This window comes from Heterodontus francisci, chromosome 1 (genome assembly GCF_036365525.1).
Source record: "Heterodontus francisci isolate sHetFra1 chromosome 1, sHetFra1.hap1, whole genome shotgun sequence".
Classification (NCBI taxonomy): Eukaryota; Metazoa; Chordata; class Chondrichthyes; order Heterodontiformes; family Heterodontidae; genus Heterodontus; species Heterodontus francisci.
The window spans coordinates 286,060,478-286,077,291 of record NC_090371.1 but is presented as its reverse complement, the minus strand read 5'-3'; the positions used below and the strand labels follow the sequence as shown (position 1 = coordinate 286,077,291).

At 41.7% G+C, this 16,814-nt stretch overlaps 1 protein-coding gene across 2 annotated transcripts in view; it reads left to right on the top strand.

Annotated features, from left to right (window-relative positions):
• Positions 1–14,813, top strand: part of gne (glucosamine (UDP-N-acetyl)-2-epimerase/N-acetylmannosamine kinase) — a 68,627-nt gene extending 53,814 nt beyond the window's left edge. For both annotated transcript variants that reach the window (XM_068047354.1, XM_068047364.1), the window contains 3 exons: positions 3,285–3,467; positions 8,079–8,195; positions 11,897–14,813. In XM_068047354.1, the coding sequence (XP_067903455.1) occupies positions 3,285–3,467; positions 8,079–8,195; positions 11,897–12,132 (536 nt within the window). In that variant the 3' untranslated portion in view covers positions 12,133–14,813. The remainder of the gene's footprint in view (positions 1–3,284; positions 3,468–8,078; positions 8,196–11,896) is intronic.
• Positions 14,814–16,814: the final 2,001 nt, after the last annotated feature.

Below are 16,814 nucleotides of genomic sequence, written 5' to 3'. Positions count from 1 at the left end.
ATTAAAGTTATAGAGTTATACAGCACAGAAACAGGCCGTTCGGCCCATCCTTTCAGCCATCAAGCATCTATCCTAATCCCATTTTCCAGCACTTGGCCCAATACTTCTTAAATGTTGTGAGGGTTCCAGCCTCTACCACCCCTTCAGGCATTGCATTCCAGATTCCAACCACCCTCTGGGTGAAACATTTTTTTCCTCAAATCCCCTCTAAACCTCCAGCCCTTTACCTTAAATCTATGCCCCCCCGGTTATTGACACCTCCGCTAAGGGAAACAGTTTCTTCCTGTCTACCCTATCAATGCCCCTCAATTTTGTATACCTCAGTCAGGTCCCCACTTAGCCTTCTCTGCTCTCAGGAAAACAACCCTAGCCTATCCAGTCTCTCTTCATAGCTGAAATGCTGCAGCCCAGGCAACACCCTGGTGAATCTCCTCTGCACCCTCTCCAGTGCAATCACATCCTTCCTATTGTGTGGTGCCCAGAACTGTACACAGTACCCCAGCTGTGGCCTATCTAGTGTTTTATACAGCTCCATCATAACCTCCCTGCTCTTACATTCTATGCCTCGACTAATAAGGACAAGTGCCTTCCTAACCACCTTATCAACCTGTGCTGCTGCCTTCAGTGATCTCTGGACAAGTACACCAAGATCCCTTTGACCCTCTGTGCTTCCTAGGATCCTACCATCCATTGTATATTCCCTTGCCTTGTTAGTCCTCCCAAAATGCATCACCTCACACTTCTCAGGATTAAATTCCATTTGCCACTGCTCAGCCCATCTTACCAGCCCATCTATATCGTCCTGTAATCTAAGGCTTTCCTCCCCACTATTTACGACCCCGCCAATTTGTGTCATATTGATGCTTCACAGCAGAAGAAATGTCTTCAAGTGCACCATTTTCTTGGTCACTCCTTCATTTAGGCTGTGTTCACCCACTGTAGGATGTAACCCTCCTCAAGCATTTTACATCTATCTCTTGCTATTCTCACCCATATGGTTCCTAGCTATATTATTGCATCTCTCCATCTTCTCAGTCTCCCCTTTCTTTATCCTGTTCTTGGCTGCCACTCAGTTAGCCTTTTTTCCACCTGTTATCTTTTTATCTTTTCTTTGAGCAACTTGCCCAGCCCATCTCCATTTAGCTGCTTTTATCTTCTGAATGATGTCTGTAACTCTGGTTTTCTGGCGTATTTCATTCCACCTGATTTTATCACAAATGGAGATGTGTAACATTTGACTTTCCATTGCAATCTGAGCTGTACACCGTTTTTCTTCTATATATTTTGTAGTTGTCCATGTCCATGATTCCACCCCAAATGTCATGGTCGGTAGCACACACTGATCATACACCCTTGTCGTTAATGCCAGTGGTATTTTCTTGTCTCACAATATCTCTGTATTCAATATGACCAGAGACTAAGGGTGAGACAACCCCAGTAGAAACCTCTACTGACAACACACCTTGCCAGTGTGTCAGTAGGGGGCAGAAATCCCTCATGCAATGTTCAGTCCTTAATCTGACTAAATCAGTAGATTAAATGCTTTTACAAATACTATAATATTTCAGTTTTCATGCCTATACTCAGCCTTGGGAGATCCAATTTTTTGTACTTTCTGCATTTGAGTCATTTGTTGTTGAAGTGGAGTCAGAGGTGCCATTGCTTTGATCCAAATTTCTCTGCTGGTCAACTGGATATTGACAGCATCAGGTGAATTTAAGCATTGTAACTCCTACAGTCCTGGCACCCAGAATTGGAGCATGCATTGTCTTGGATCTCATAACTTCTTGAAATTGTCGAGAGTAATTGTGGGAAAATGGTGATGTCATGATGCTCAACCAGGAATACCTCAAAGTGCAGCTTCCAAGTAAAGAATAATGAGCAATAGAACCACAGGTGAGAAGGACAATTAAGTTAGGATTGTGGCTGAGATAAAGCACCTCTTGATCCATTCCTGAACTCTCAAAATATTAAACATTTTAGATTTACCCAACCGTTTTCAACAGAGCAAAGTACAGTTCTTAGAGGCCTGCTCAGGTCGGGGAAAAAAAGAACCCGGCCCGAGTCCCTCCGATTTAGCCCCGGGCCCGACCTAACTATCCCTTTACTTACCTTCCTGACACCGAACCTGCAAGAGGCTGCAGCGCATGCGTGATGAGGTCACTTGCTCACTGCGCAGACTCAGTTTTGTCCTGGACTCCCAGCTCAGGTTAAGTTTTTTTTTTTTTTTTTTATTTCAATACTTTACCAGCAGAGCACTTACAGTGTGTGTCTGGCCCGAGCACGACCTGGACTCGACCTGAGCCCAAAAGTCGGACCCTGAAGATGGGCCCAACCCGACACATGTCGTCGGGCCCTTTCGCGTCGGGTAGCAGGCCTCTAACAGCTCATATTGAGGTATTCAGCCTTTCCATAAAGGAACCTTGACACTTAACTTGAAAAAACAGATGTCAACTGACTTAACCTTGTATTGGTTTTGCTCTTAACTGATCCCTGTACAGAAGGACAACAACCAATTAAGTTTGTTCAGGATTTGAATCGATTACGAGAGCACTATTCTCTGCCATTGCCCCCTTGCCTTCCCGCCCCTAGGAAGATAGTCACTGGTTGGTGATTAAGCAACTAGCAAATGTGAGCTAGAGTCCTCGCCAGGCAGACTGCAGGTGTGAAGAGCTCCTCATAAGCAACACAACTCAGCATAAAATATGTGCATGCCTTGCCCACATAGCAGTAGACACTAAACCCTAGATATACAAGCAGCCTCAGAACCTGCCTTCACAGCTGTCATCCCAGCCCTCATTGATCAATCTGCAATGCTAAACGCCATTTGTAAAGCAGCTACATGATGTGATTCAGGTGTAATCTTTTGAAGTGTTGTCTTGACGTGTTTATCTAAGCCAATAAATGCTTTGTTTTTATGTTCTTAGTTGCACTCTAATTAAAGTTCTGCTACCTCTTATCACCAATGATCTACTTTGGTTTATTTGATTGTGTTTGGAGGTTGAATTAAGAATCGTAGAATCATCCATTTAAGACTTGCACCCAGTACAAGAGGTGGTCTTCGACATCTGCTGTGGAGGCTTAAACCCTGAGTAAGACTGTGTCTGCAATAGGAATCCAGCATGTTGTTGCATCGTTTGAAGGAGTGTAATTCTCAAACATGTGCTTTGAAGAAAATATTACACGCACTGTGACTATGAAATATAGAATTGTTTATTTTTGAGAAGTAGAAATTCACGTGGAAATGGATGTTTCCTAACCACGGAAGAATTTTGTTCCAATAGGAATTGGAGGGGGAATCATCCACAATAATAAGCTGATTCATGGCAGCATGTTCTGCGCTGCCGAGTTTGGTCACATCATGGTGTCGCTGGATGGGCCTGAATGCACGTGTGGGAGCAAGGGCTGTGTGGAAGCTTATGCTTCAGGAATAGCATTGCAGAGAGAGGCAAAAAGATTACATGACGGTAAGTGTCACACAACTTCCAAAATGTAAAATATTTTAAATTTAACAATGTGATGTTTTCATAGTTTCAAATGGGACCTAACAGCAGTGTTAAGAAACCATCTTAAATACATAATTGTGTCAAGTGTAGAACCTAGAACAGGTGTATGGGCCACACAGGTATGTGTGTATCGTTTCTCTTCGAGCCAGATAGAGTGTTTAAATCTATGTTCCTATTAATTTGCGCTATATCTAATTTTGGAATTACCCACACTCTAGAATTGGAAGTAGCCATTTCAAAACCTCCAGACCTTTCTGTTTAAACAGGATAAATCACCAAATAAGAAGACTAAGCAGACATAGGACTGAGATGCCATGGGTTCATGAGCTGATTACCAAAGCTCAGGGACTGCATGTATCCCATTGGCTAGTGTTTGGACACCCTGTCCTGGATTAATCTGGATTGGGTCAGTCAGCTTAATTTGTGGGAAAACAGCAATGGTTCTAATTTAGCTACTTTGGATTTCCTTATTCCTATTTTGACAGGATTGTGCATGCGAAGTGCCATTTTGAGCTTTTCCCATTATCAGAGCACCTTGGAGCCACAGTGGAAAAGATACTGAGCCAACACCACTCTGTAGATCTGTAGGAGAACTGGCTTCTGCACTAATTGGCTGATATTTTTAATATATGTTTAATTCATGTCTGTAATGCAAACCTGATGCACCCAGCAGTCTACCACTGCCAGGGTCATAGAAACATAGAAAATAGGAGCAGGAGTAGGCCATTCAGCCCTTCGAACCTGCTCCACCATTCATTATGATCATGGCTGATCATCCAACTCAGTAACCTGTTCCCGCTTTCCCCCCATAACCTTTGATCCCTTTTGCCCCAAGAGCTTTTTTAACTCCTTCTTGAAAACGTACAATGTTTTGGCCTCAACTGCTTTCTGTGATAGCGAATTCCACAGGCTCACCACTCTCTGGGTGAAGAAATTTATCCTCATCTCAGTCCTGAAAGGTTTACCCCGTATCCTTAGGCCATGACCCCTGGTTCTGGACTCCCCCACCATTGGGAACATCCTTCCTGCATCTACCCTGTCAAGTCATGTTAGAATTTTATGGGTTTCAATGAGATTCCCCCCTCACTCTTCTGAACTCCAGCAAACATAATCCTAACCGACTCAATCTCTCCTCATACATCAGTCCTGCCATCCCAGGAATCAGTCTGGTAAACCTTCACTGTACTCCCTCTATAGCAAGAACATCCTTCCTCAGATAAGGAGACCAAGACTGCACACAATATTCCAGGCATGGCCTCACCAAGGCCCTGTATAATTGCAGCAAGACATCCCTGCTCCTGTACTCTAATCCTCTCGCTATGAAGGCCAACATACCATTTGCCCTTTTTACTGCATGTTGCACCTGCATGCTTACCTTCAGCAACTGGTGTACGAGAACACTCTGGTCTTGTTGCATATTCCCCTCTCTCAGTTTATAGCTGTTCAGATAATCTGCCTCCCTGTTTTTGCTACCAAAGTGGATAACCTCACATTTATCCACGTTTTACTGCATCTGCCATGCATTTGCCCACTCACTCAACTTGTCCAAATCACCCTGAAGCCTCTCTGCATCCTCCTCACAACTCACCCTCCCACCCAGTTTTGTCTCATCTGCAAATTTGGAGATATTATGTTTAGTTCCCTCATCTAAATCATTAATATATATTGTGACTAGCTGGGATCCTAGCACCAATCCCTGCAGTAACCCACTAGTCACTGCTTCCCATTCAGAAAAAGACCTGTTTATTCCTACTCTTTGTTTCCTGTCTGCCAACCAATTTTCTATCCATCGCAGTACACTACCCCCAGTCCCATGTGCTTTAATTTTACATGCTAACCTCTTACATGGGACTTTGTCAAAAGCCTTCTGAAAGTCCAAATAAACCACATCCACTGGCTCCCTCTCATCAACTCTACTGGTTACATCATTGAAGAATTCTAGTAGATTTGTCAAGCATGATTTCCCTTTTGTAAATCCGTGCTGACTCTGTCCGATTCTACCACTGTTCTCCTAGTGCTCTGCTATAAAATCTTTGATAATGGACTTTAGAATTTTCCCCACTACTGACGTCAGGCTGTCTGGTCTATAATTCCCTGTTTTCTCTCTACCTCCCTTTTTAAATAGTGAGGTTACATTAGCTACCCTCCAATCTGTAGGAACTGTTCCAGAGTCTATAGAATCTTGAAAGATGACCACCAGTGCATCCACTATTTCTAGGGCCACTTCCTTAAGTACGTTGGGATGTAGATGATCAGGCCCTGGGGATTTATCGGCCTTCAGTCCCATCAGTTTCCCCAACACCATTTCTCTACTAATACTGATTTCTTTCAGCCCTGTGTTCCCCAACATTTCTGGTATGATATTTGTGTCCTTTGTGAAGACAGAAACAAAGTATACATTTAGTTGGTCAGCCATTTCTTTGTTCCCCATAATAAATTCCCCTGTTTCTGACTGTAAGGGACCTACATTTGTCTTCACCAATCTTTTTCTCTTCACATACCTATAGAAACTTTTACAGTCAGTTTTTATGTTCCCCACAAGCTTACTCTCGTACTCTATTTTCCCCTTCTTAATCAATCTCTTGCTCCTCCTTTGCTGAATTCTAAACTGCTCCCAATCCTCAGGTCTGTTGTTTTTTCTAGCGAATTTATATGCCTCTTTCTTGGATCTAATGCTATCTCTAATTTCTCTTGTAAGCCATGGTTTGGCAACCTTTCCCATTTTACTTTTGCACCAGTCAGTAATAAACAATTGTTGCAGTTCATCCATGCATTCTTTGAATGTTTGCCATTGCCTAGTCACCATCATCCCTTTAAGTAACGTTTCCCAATCCGGCATTGCCATCTTGCGCCTCATACCTTCGTAGTTTCCTTTATTAAGATTCATGACCCTAGTCTCAGAATCAACTATGTCACTCTCCATCTTGATGAAGAATTCTATCATATTATGGTCGCTCATCCTCAAGGGGTCTCGTACAACTAGATTGTCAATTATTCCTCTCTCATTACACAATACCCAGTCTAGGATGGCCTGTTCTCGAGTTGGTTCTTCAACATATTGGTCCAGAAGACCATCCTGTATGCACTCCATGAATTCCTCCTCTACGGTATTGTGACTAATTTGATTTGCCCAATCTATATGCAGATTAAATTCACCCATAATTACAGTTCCTTTATCGAATGCGTCTCTAATTTCCTGTTTAATGCCATTCCCAACATCACCACTACAGTTTGGGGGTCTATATACAACCCCCACTAATGTTTTTTGCCCCTTAGTGTTTCTCAGCTCTGCCCATACAGATTCCACATCGTCGGAGCTAATATCTTTCCTCACTGTTGCATTAATTTCCTCTTTAACCAGCCATGCAACACCACCAACTTTTACTTCTTGTCTGTCCTTCCTAAATACTGAATACCCCTGGATGTTCATCTCTGGTCACCCTGCAGCCATGTCTCCGTAATCCCGACTATATCATCTCTGTTTACATCTATTTGCACGATTAATTCATCCACTTTTATTGTGAATGCTCCGCGTGTTAAGGCACAAAGCCTTAAGGCTTGTCTTTTTAACATTACTTGTCCTCTTCCCACTATTTTTCACTGTGGCCCTGTTTGATTCTGACCCTTGATTTCTCTGCCTAACACTTTTCTTATTCCCCTTACTGTCTTTTGTCTTTGATTTCCCCCCCTCCTCTGACTCCTTGCAAAGGTTCCCATCCCCCTGCCATTTTAGTTTAAACCCTCCCCAACCACTCAAGCAAATACTCCCCCTAGGACATCAGTTCCGGTCCTGCCCAGGTGTAACCCGTCCAGTTTGTACTGGTCCCACCTCCCCAGAACCGGTCCCAATGTCCCAGGAATCTAAAACCCTCCCCCTCACACCATCTCTTCAGTCATGTATTCATCCGATATATCCTGCTATTTTTACTCTGACTAGCATGTGGCACTGGTAGTAATCCTGAGATCACTACCTTTGAGGTCCTACTTTTCAACTTACTTCCTAACTCCCTATATTCTGCTTTTAGGGCCTCATTCCCTTTTTTTACCTACGTCATTTGTACCACGACCACCTTCCCCTTCAGAATGTCCTGTAACTGCTCAGACATGGACAGGTCACCACCAATCAAAAAAAAAATCCATATAAAATTGAGTTACAACATTGTTATCAGCTACTAATTGTAAGCATCATGTTAAGCGGAGTGGGAGAAAGTGAAACAGGCTCTGTACAGTTTCGAAGAGTTGTCCACCTGAAATGTTAACTCTGTCTCTCCACAGATGTTTCCAGACCTGCTGAGAGTTCCCAGTATTTTCAATTTTTATTTCATATTTCCAGCATCTGGAGTATTTTGCTTTTCTATAAGCGTTCTAATTTGTTTCAAAGTGCAACTAAAGTTACTGATCTTACCAATGCTATTGTGGGACAGAGATCAGGAGACTGAGTGCTTTCCACAGTCACTGGCACTCTCATCCCACTTAGCTCTTTGTAGAGTGGCTTTGGCAGAGGGCTCAGAGCAGGTAGCAGGAACCTTCTTATTCAAAGCTTTCTTTAATATTTCGGTTTTCCTCTTTCAGAAGATTTGCTAATGGTGGAAGGAATGTCTATCAAAAGTGAAGAAACAGTCAGTGCAATTCACCTCATTCAAGCTGCCAAACTAGGGAGCACTGAAGCACAAAATGTGCTCAGAACAGGTAATACACGGCAGGAAGATAGACATTGTAGAAAGATATACACTGTAATATGGTACTTGCTGTGGTAGACTGCGGTACGGTAAACTGTAATGTGTACAATGTAATGTGGAGTACACTAACGTTGTGACAGGAAATGACAGCTTGCACCTCTGCCTGCTTTAACTTGCTGTAATATGCAGAAGACGTTATCTTGATCGTCTGATCATAATTTTAATGTTTATTGTGGAAAAAATAGATTATTAAAATAACAAAGTGGAAATCCTGGGCTTTTATCTCCACTGGTGTCTTGCTGTTTGCGGTGCACTGATAATCACAGTGACAGGTCCTGTGTACTCTGGTATTTATGTGGTAGGGATATCACTCAATTATTTTTAACCTGGAAGTAATGTGACATCACTAAGATTGATCAAGGGACCTTGCTTAATCCAAGTAGGTCCTTATGCTCATGGTGGAAGCCATTAAATGTGGCATTGTTGGCATAACTACTGGATAATTAACTACCTATGTTTAAGAGTTGCAACAAGCAAATTACCTGAGACAGATGCAGTTTAGGATCGGAAAATTGTCAATCAAATGAGAAAAAAATCTAACACATCGGTATATGCTGAGTGCTTCGTTTATAAATTCCTAGTACCATTGTTCATTGTGCGACTTGTGAAATGTTTGTTCAGCTTGTTTGCATTGAAGTTTGAAGTTAATTCATGCAAGAATAAATAGAACACAACTACCAATCTATAACAAATTCCAATACAGTTGCATTAGAATTGGAACAAATTCTTCAGCCTAATTCCAGCTGATTTTTGTTTTGCTTTTCTGGATTTGGATTAGGTGAAGGTGGGAAATTGGCCCACTTTGTTTTGTATCCCCCAGTGTCCACCCTCCAGACTCAGCAGCGTATAAGACATATTCTAACAGGATACAAGTTAGAGAAATAAGTCCACTGACGTGCAGGGTGATTTGTGTCTGTACTGTGCTCGAGGCCAAGAACATTCGTTAGTTCAAGGCATCTGTTGTAATGGCAGCGGAGGGTGCCCAGGATCTTTGTATGTGCAGGGACCTGTGTAATCATAGAGAGAAAAGTCCCAAACGTTTTAAAACAAAAACTTATCTGGGGTGTTTTATAGAAAGTGCTCTGGGAGTCTTAATCACTGCACTGCAGTAGCTCAGAACGGTTACAACGTTACTGTATCTGCAATTCAGCTTGGCTTCCCCCACAGTAGCCAGGATGTCCTGTCTCCAATATTAAAATTAACTCAAAACTGGAAGATTGGTAGGGGTCACGGGTGCATCCCTTGCCATCAGTGCTCCCACCCCTTCAGAAATCCCCTTCCCTATCAGATCCAGGCGATATCTCTACTCTCTTTCCGTTTAATGCCTCCGGGCCCATCAGGGCTGCACTGATTTTCTGCACCTGAAGTGCCCAGTCTAATCCTGCTATTCCTGCTCACTGTCCTTCTAACAAGTTAAATTTGAGGGAAGGGTGGTGTTATGGGTTTGGAGGAGATGACGCGACCTAGGAAGGGGTGAGGTCATGGAGCAATTAAAACACATGGAGGAATTTTGAATTTGGATTTGCTGGACTGAGAGCCAAAGTAAGCCAGCAAGCATCGTGGGGGCGGGGGGGAGGGGGGGGGGTGTTTTTGGGTAAATAGGATTTGGAACGAGTTAAGATGCTGGTAGGCAGAGTTTGGCATGATTTGAAGTTTATGGGAGGTGGGAGGTCAGCCAGGAGAGCATTGGAGTAGTCAAATCATCACTAAGACTGCCTAATTCCATCGCCATAACATCACCCCACTCTGCCTTTGCCTCAACTCATTTGCTGAAATCCTCATCCATGCCCTTGTTACCTTCAGACTTGACTATTCCAACGTACGCCTGTTGGCCTCCCAGATTCTATCCTCCATAAACTTGATCTCATTCAAAGTTCTACTGCCCATGTGCTAACTCGCACCAAGTCCCGTTCACCCATTACCCCTGTGCTTGCTGAAGTGCAATGGCTTGATTTTTAGAATTCTCATCCTTGTTTCAAACTCCCTCCATGGCTTCTTCCCTCCCTATCTCTGTAACCACCTCCAGCCTTATAGACTCTGAGATCTCTGCACAGTTTAGTGGAAATGGAGGCAAAGGCACCCAAGGGATTTCTGATGGTTAAATGAGCTTAGAGGCGACATGAGGGGAGAGGATCTTAAAAAAAAAAAAAAATGTTTCAAGGCCAGAGCAGGTTGGTTGGTGACAGGAGAATGGGGCAGTTGGGTTACTGATCATAAGGAGATAGATACAGACACCTGCATGAGAACTTCGTAGTATATCAGGAGACACTTGGAGGCTCTCTTTTTCAAGCATCTAATTCCCTTTGAGAAGAATTGTGTGTGGTAGAAAATTGCACATTCTAAACCTGTATGAATAAAAATGCTTTTTAACTTCCCCTTTAATTCTTTCTCAAACTTGTAGCTTATTATGGTCTTGAAGACCATGAAAAACCATCTATCAATATTTTGAAGTGTACAGTGATAATGCACAAACTATTGGCAACAACAATTTGTATTTATATAGCGCCTTTAACGTAATAAAACATCCCAAGGCGCTTCACAGGCGCATTATAAAACAAAATATGACACTGAGCCACTTAAGGAGCTGTTAGGTCAGATGACCAAAGGCTTGGCCAAAGAGGTAGGTAAGGACTGTCTAAAATAAGGAAAGCTAGGTGGAAAGGTTTAGGGAGGGTATTCCAGAGCTTCGAGCTCAGGTAGGTGAAGGCGTGTTCACTAATGGTTTTTAGTTTAGTTTAGTTTAGAGATACAGCACTGAAACAGGCCCTTCTGCCCACCGAGTCTGTGCCGACCATCAACCACCCATTTATACTAATCCTACACTAATCCCATATTCCTACCACATCCCCACCTGTCCCTATATTTCCCTACCACCTACCTATACTAGGGGCAATTTATAATGGCCAAATTTACCTACCAACCTGCAAGTCTTTTGGCTTGTGGGAGGAAACCAGAGCACCCGGAGGAAACCCACGCAGACACAGGGAGAACTTGCAAACTCCACACAGGCAGTACCCAGAATTGAACCCGGGTCGCTGGAGCTGTGAGGCTGCGGTGCTAACCACTGTGCCACTGTGCCGCCCACTTGGTGGAGTGGTTAAAATCAGGGATGCCAAAGAGGCCAGAATTAGATGAGCACAGAGATCTTGGAGGGTTGTTGGGCTGGAGGAGATTATGGAGATAAGGAGGGATTTGAAAACAAAGATCATTTAAAAATCAAAACGTTGCTTGACCAGGAGCCAGTGTAGGTCAGCGAGCACAGGGGTGATAGGTGAACAGGACTTATGAGTTGAGACAGAAGCAGCAGAGTTTTGGATGACCTCAAGTTTATGGAAGGTGTAATTGGCAAGACAAAGTAAATCCATACATTAAAAGGTGTCCAGCACACACAGTACACAGCACATTGCAAAACCTTATGTTCACTGGTCAACTCTACCTCACTTTATAATTTAACCTTTACTGTTTATAGTTTACTCTGTTGAAGCTTACATGATAAAATCATTGAGTATTACAGCACAGAGATGGCCATTCAGCCCATCAAGTCTTTGCCAGCTCTTTCAAATAAATTCTGTGAATAAACTGTCTTGATATCCTTGTGCTTGACATGAAATGAAAATATGAAACCATCAAACGCAATGTTATTTTTCACAGCTGGGTGTGCTCTTGGAGTCGGTATTACGAACATTCTGCACATGATGAACCCAACGCTTGTCGTCCTGTCTGGAGTTCTGGCCGCTCATTATGAGAATATTGTGAAGGAGGTGGTTGCCCAACGAGCCCTGGCATCCACGCAGACAGTGGAAATCACCGTCTCTGGCCTTTCTGATCCCGCACTCCTCGGAGCTGCCAGTATGGTTTTAGATTACGCAACGCGCAGAACCTACTAGACCAACGGGGGAGTGTCCCCAGAACTGCTTGTGTCTCCGTTTACAATTGTGAAATTAGCTTTTTGCTTGATTTTCAATCATTCTTATTTATTTATTCAGTCTTCCATGTGGATTTGGTACTGCCCGTAACTGACTTGGTTGAGGAGAAAGGTCGAGTAAAACTGTCTCTAAGGCCATGTTACTTTATCACTTCTCCATTGCCAATACTATTATTTCAAAATCTCTACCCCACAGAATGCCTCATATTTGTACTGTTTAAGTAGGATCAGAGATAGTATTTCTGTGAAATTCCATGATGATTTATAAACTGTCTTTGGCTTAAGCTAATTTATATCAATTCTGTATGAAAATTTTGAGTTTATGACCCGGTTTCAAAGGTCAAAGAAACTGTTAGTTCAGAGTACAATTAGAAATTACAATCAGCAGACTGCAACGCCTTGTAATATCCTAGGTTGCAGAATCTGATTATTGCCCTCATTCCCATAAAGGCAAAGCCTTCCTGGAGCTGCAGCTTTGATCTGCATTCACGTCAAGTTCCAGAAACCTTTTGGGGTATGCAGACACTAAAACCTTCAAAATGGAAAGCAAGTTTTCAATCTAAATCACACTCCCCATATCAGCTGTCTTAGTGCATCATCCAAATAGGTATGTTTAAAAATTCACGTTCCCACTGCACAATCCAGAACCAAAAAATTGATAACATCTACCCATGCATGCTAGGATGATGAAATTGCTACCTTCCAGCATGGTAAAAATGACCCCAGTTCTTAATCTTGCATCTGTTACCAGCTCATATTCTTCGCAGCCTGACTGAGCCCTTGAGAGGTGCGGAGCTGTAAAACTTCCCATACCCCCTTAAATTTATCAAAGGCCGTTTGTGATTTTTCACTCTAAGGCAGGGAAACCATGGAAAGATCAGTTAAAGAAGCATGGATGGCAGGTGAATGCCTGTAGGCTGTGCTTCTTAAAGTTTTGGTAAGTATTCCTGATTGGATATATCTGCAACAGATATGCAGGAAGGCTAGTAGTAGATGGTGAGCTGGAGTATATCAATAGGGTGGGCAGAGGCTCACGTGGAGCAGAAACACTGGCATAGACCAGTTGGGCCGAGTGGCCTGTTGCTGTGCTGTAGACTTTGTGACTAGATGAAGATGATACAGTTTAGACAAAGGGAATAAAAGTAAGCATACAATTTATAGTTGTCATGAAAAAGATGGCATGTGAAATTTTACAAATCCAATAAAAGATAATCTCATACTGAATGGTGAGCCATTCTCTAATAACAGCTCCTGAGAGGGACCTAATAGATGGCGAGTGCAGCAAATAGAATAAATTGTCCCGTATAAATTTTGTACTTGCCATTTTTCACTGAGTGTTCTGTTTATATCACATGTAGTGTAGAATGTGTTTACATTAAATTCTAGGTGACTTGTTACTGATCACCCTAGTTAGGAGTACAGACAGTGCTTCCATGCAAAATTGTTTTTATTGTTATCTAGTAAAATTTATTAACTATCTTGAAACATTTTGCAAAGGAATTCAAATTACTAGACTGTAACATTTTAATAACTTGTCATGGAATTTGTTTAACTGTCATTGTCTGAGAGTCTCTAGTCCTTAACTATATTTAAAAAAACAATGGCTGTCATTGTATGGCCTGCCTTATTTTAAAAAGTAAAAATATGGTGAATTAATGGTGATGGTTGTGCTGTAATCAGAGTTAATCATCGCAAACCTCTTGTCTCGTTTGTAGGAGTTGCTTAGAGAGGGTGAAGGGGTGTAACTTTTATGGTTATATGGGTTTAAGGGCAGTTGGTGAACTTTTTATAAGGCGGTAATATCAAGGTTGTGGGTGTGTTAGTTTCAAGGAGTTAACAGCCATTACAGGGCAGTAAAGACAGGTGTCAGCATATGTTAAAAGGAAGTAAGGACAAAGGTGTAGTGTAGAAAAAGAAACCTTTTTCTTTATCAGCAGAATTAAAGTTTCCAACTTTTTTCTACAGTAATGTTTAGTCACAATTCTTTTTTTTGTTTGCCTTGAATTTGTTTTTCACTCCATTAAATTCAGGAAAGAAGGTACTGGTTGTAATTAATTTCTAATAACTTTATAGATATAGCAAAATGATTCTGTTAACAAATTAAAAGCCATGGCAAACTTTAAATGCGGATAAGGAGAGAGCTATGTTTCCCAAAGCTATCACTAATGAAACAGTGTTCGTTTCTTGTCCTTTTAATCTGGTTTAGTGAAGAAAATTTGGTGGATCTTTTTAAAATTTTTAAATTTAAAGACTCATTGGCTAAAATCCTTCGTTAAAGTTTGTGAATCAACTTTATTCTATTAACCTTTGAACTGGTGAAGAATTTTCTAAAAATTATTTCACACTATATGACAAATGAACTGTAACATTACAGTGAAGTTGTAATGTTAGCACTGGTTGTTGGATTCCAGCTCGCTGGAGCTTTTGTTTGGCTCCTGGTGTACAAGGTGTCCATGCCACTGTATATGGTGACAGCGATGTCCCCTGCCAATCAGAAATTTAAATGTTTAGAGCAGAGGAATGATTCTCTGCTCTGTAAACATTTAAATAAAGGGGAGGTAGCTTTACTAAATATTTACAGCCACGCTACATTGTACTGTTAAACACATAATTTGAAATAAAAGTGAAGCACTTGAATTCTGATTTTTCTGTTTCCCCATTCTCCTATTTTTAAGTTTAATTGTATTTTTCTCTTCTATTGTAACCCAGTTTACATTTTAAATATATATAGCATTAAAATACTCGACCGCCCCATTTCAATTTTGCTCCATCATGTCTCTATGCAAGTGTCAGCTGTGGCTCAATGGGTAACGCTGTCACTTCATTCAGAAGGTTGTGGTTCAAGTCCCACTCCAGAGGCTTGAAAACAAAACTCCAGGTTGATGCTCCAGTGCAGTACCAACAGAGTGCTGCACTGCTGGAGGTGCCATCTTTGGATGAAATGTTAAACTGTGGCCCCACCTGGAATTAAAAGATTTCATGGCACTATTTTGAAAGAAAACAAGGGAGTTCTCCCAATGTCCTGGACAATATTTATTCCTCAATCAACATTGCTAAAATAGATTAAAAGCAAAATACTGCGGATGCTGGAAATCTGAAATAAAAACAAGAAATGCTGGAACCACTCAGCAGGTCTGGCAGCATCTGTGGAAAGAGAAGCAGAGTCAACGTTTCGGGTCAGTGACCCTGCATCGGAGTTCTGATGAAGGGTCACTGACCCGAAACGTTAACTCTGCTTCTCTTTCCACAGATGCTGCCAGACCTGCTGAGTGGTTCCAGCATTTCTTGTTTTTATTGCTAAAATAGATTATCTGGTCGTATTCACATTTTTTGGGAGCTTGCTGTGCACAGTGGCTGCCATATTTAATACTTTACAACAGTGACAACTTTTTTTTAAAAAGCACTCTATTGGCTGTAAAGCACTTTGTGACTTTGAGATGGTGAAAGGCGCTATAGAAATACAAATTTTTTTCTTTTAATCTATTTTGGTGTTGAGAATACTGCCCAAAACATCAAAGTCACACAGACCTGAAACGTTAACTCTGTTTCTCTCCACAGATACTGCCAGACATGCTGAGTATTTCCAACATTTTCTGTTTTTGTTAGATTTCTAGCATCCACAGTTCTTTTTTGCTTTTGTATAGTTGATGTGAAATGTCCTTCATTCACATTTAGAATGTTAATGTTCGTTTTCCTGAATTATAGGAATTGTCACATCAATATTTGCAGACCCACACTTGTACAAATAAATTTCATCCAATAATACATCATAGAATTTTACAGCACAGATGAGGGACATTCATCTCTGGAGAAAATGTCCTCATAGTCACAATCCCCTGCTCTTTGCCATACCTTTTTCATTATTGAATATTTATTTTTATTTATTTATTTAGAGATACAGCACTGAAACAGGCCCTTCGGCCCACCGAGTCTGTGCTGACCATCAACCACCCATTTATACTAATCCTACACTAATCCCATATCCCCACCTGTCCCTATATTTCCCTACCACCTACCTACACTAGGGGCAATTTACAATGGCCAATTTACCTATCAACCTGCATGTCTTTGGCTGTGGGAGGAAACTGAAGCACCCGGCGAAAACCCATGCGGTCACAGGGAGAGTTTACAAACTCTGCACAGGCAGTACCCAGAATCGAACCCAGGTCGCTGGAGCTGTGAGACTGCAGTGCTAACCACTGCGCCACTGTGCTGCCCAATTATCCAGTTCCATTTTTAAAGCTAATATGAATTCTTGTTCCACCACTTATTTTCTGGTCAAGCATTCCAAGTGTTACAATCCTCTGTAAAAATAATGTATGGTAGTGCTGTAGGGGTTCTGTTACTGGACTAATAATCCAGAAACTGAGAGTTCAAATCCACATGTAACAGTTTGAGATTTTGAATTCATTTTTTTTAAAATCTGGAATTAAAAAGCTGGTATCAGTAAAAGTGACCATGAAGCTAACGGAGTGTTGTAAATATCACGTGTTCCACATCCAACACATTACCCTCATCAGCCCTCTCTTTACCTCATCAAAAAACTCAAATCAAGTTAGTTAAACATGATTTGCCCTTGACAAATCTCTGCTGGTTTTCCTTAATTAATCCACACTTGTCAAATTTTGTCCTAGATTATCATTT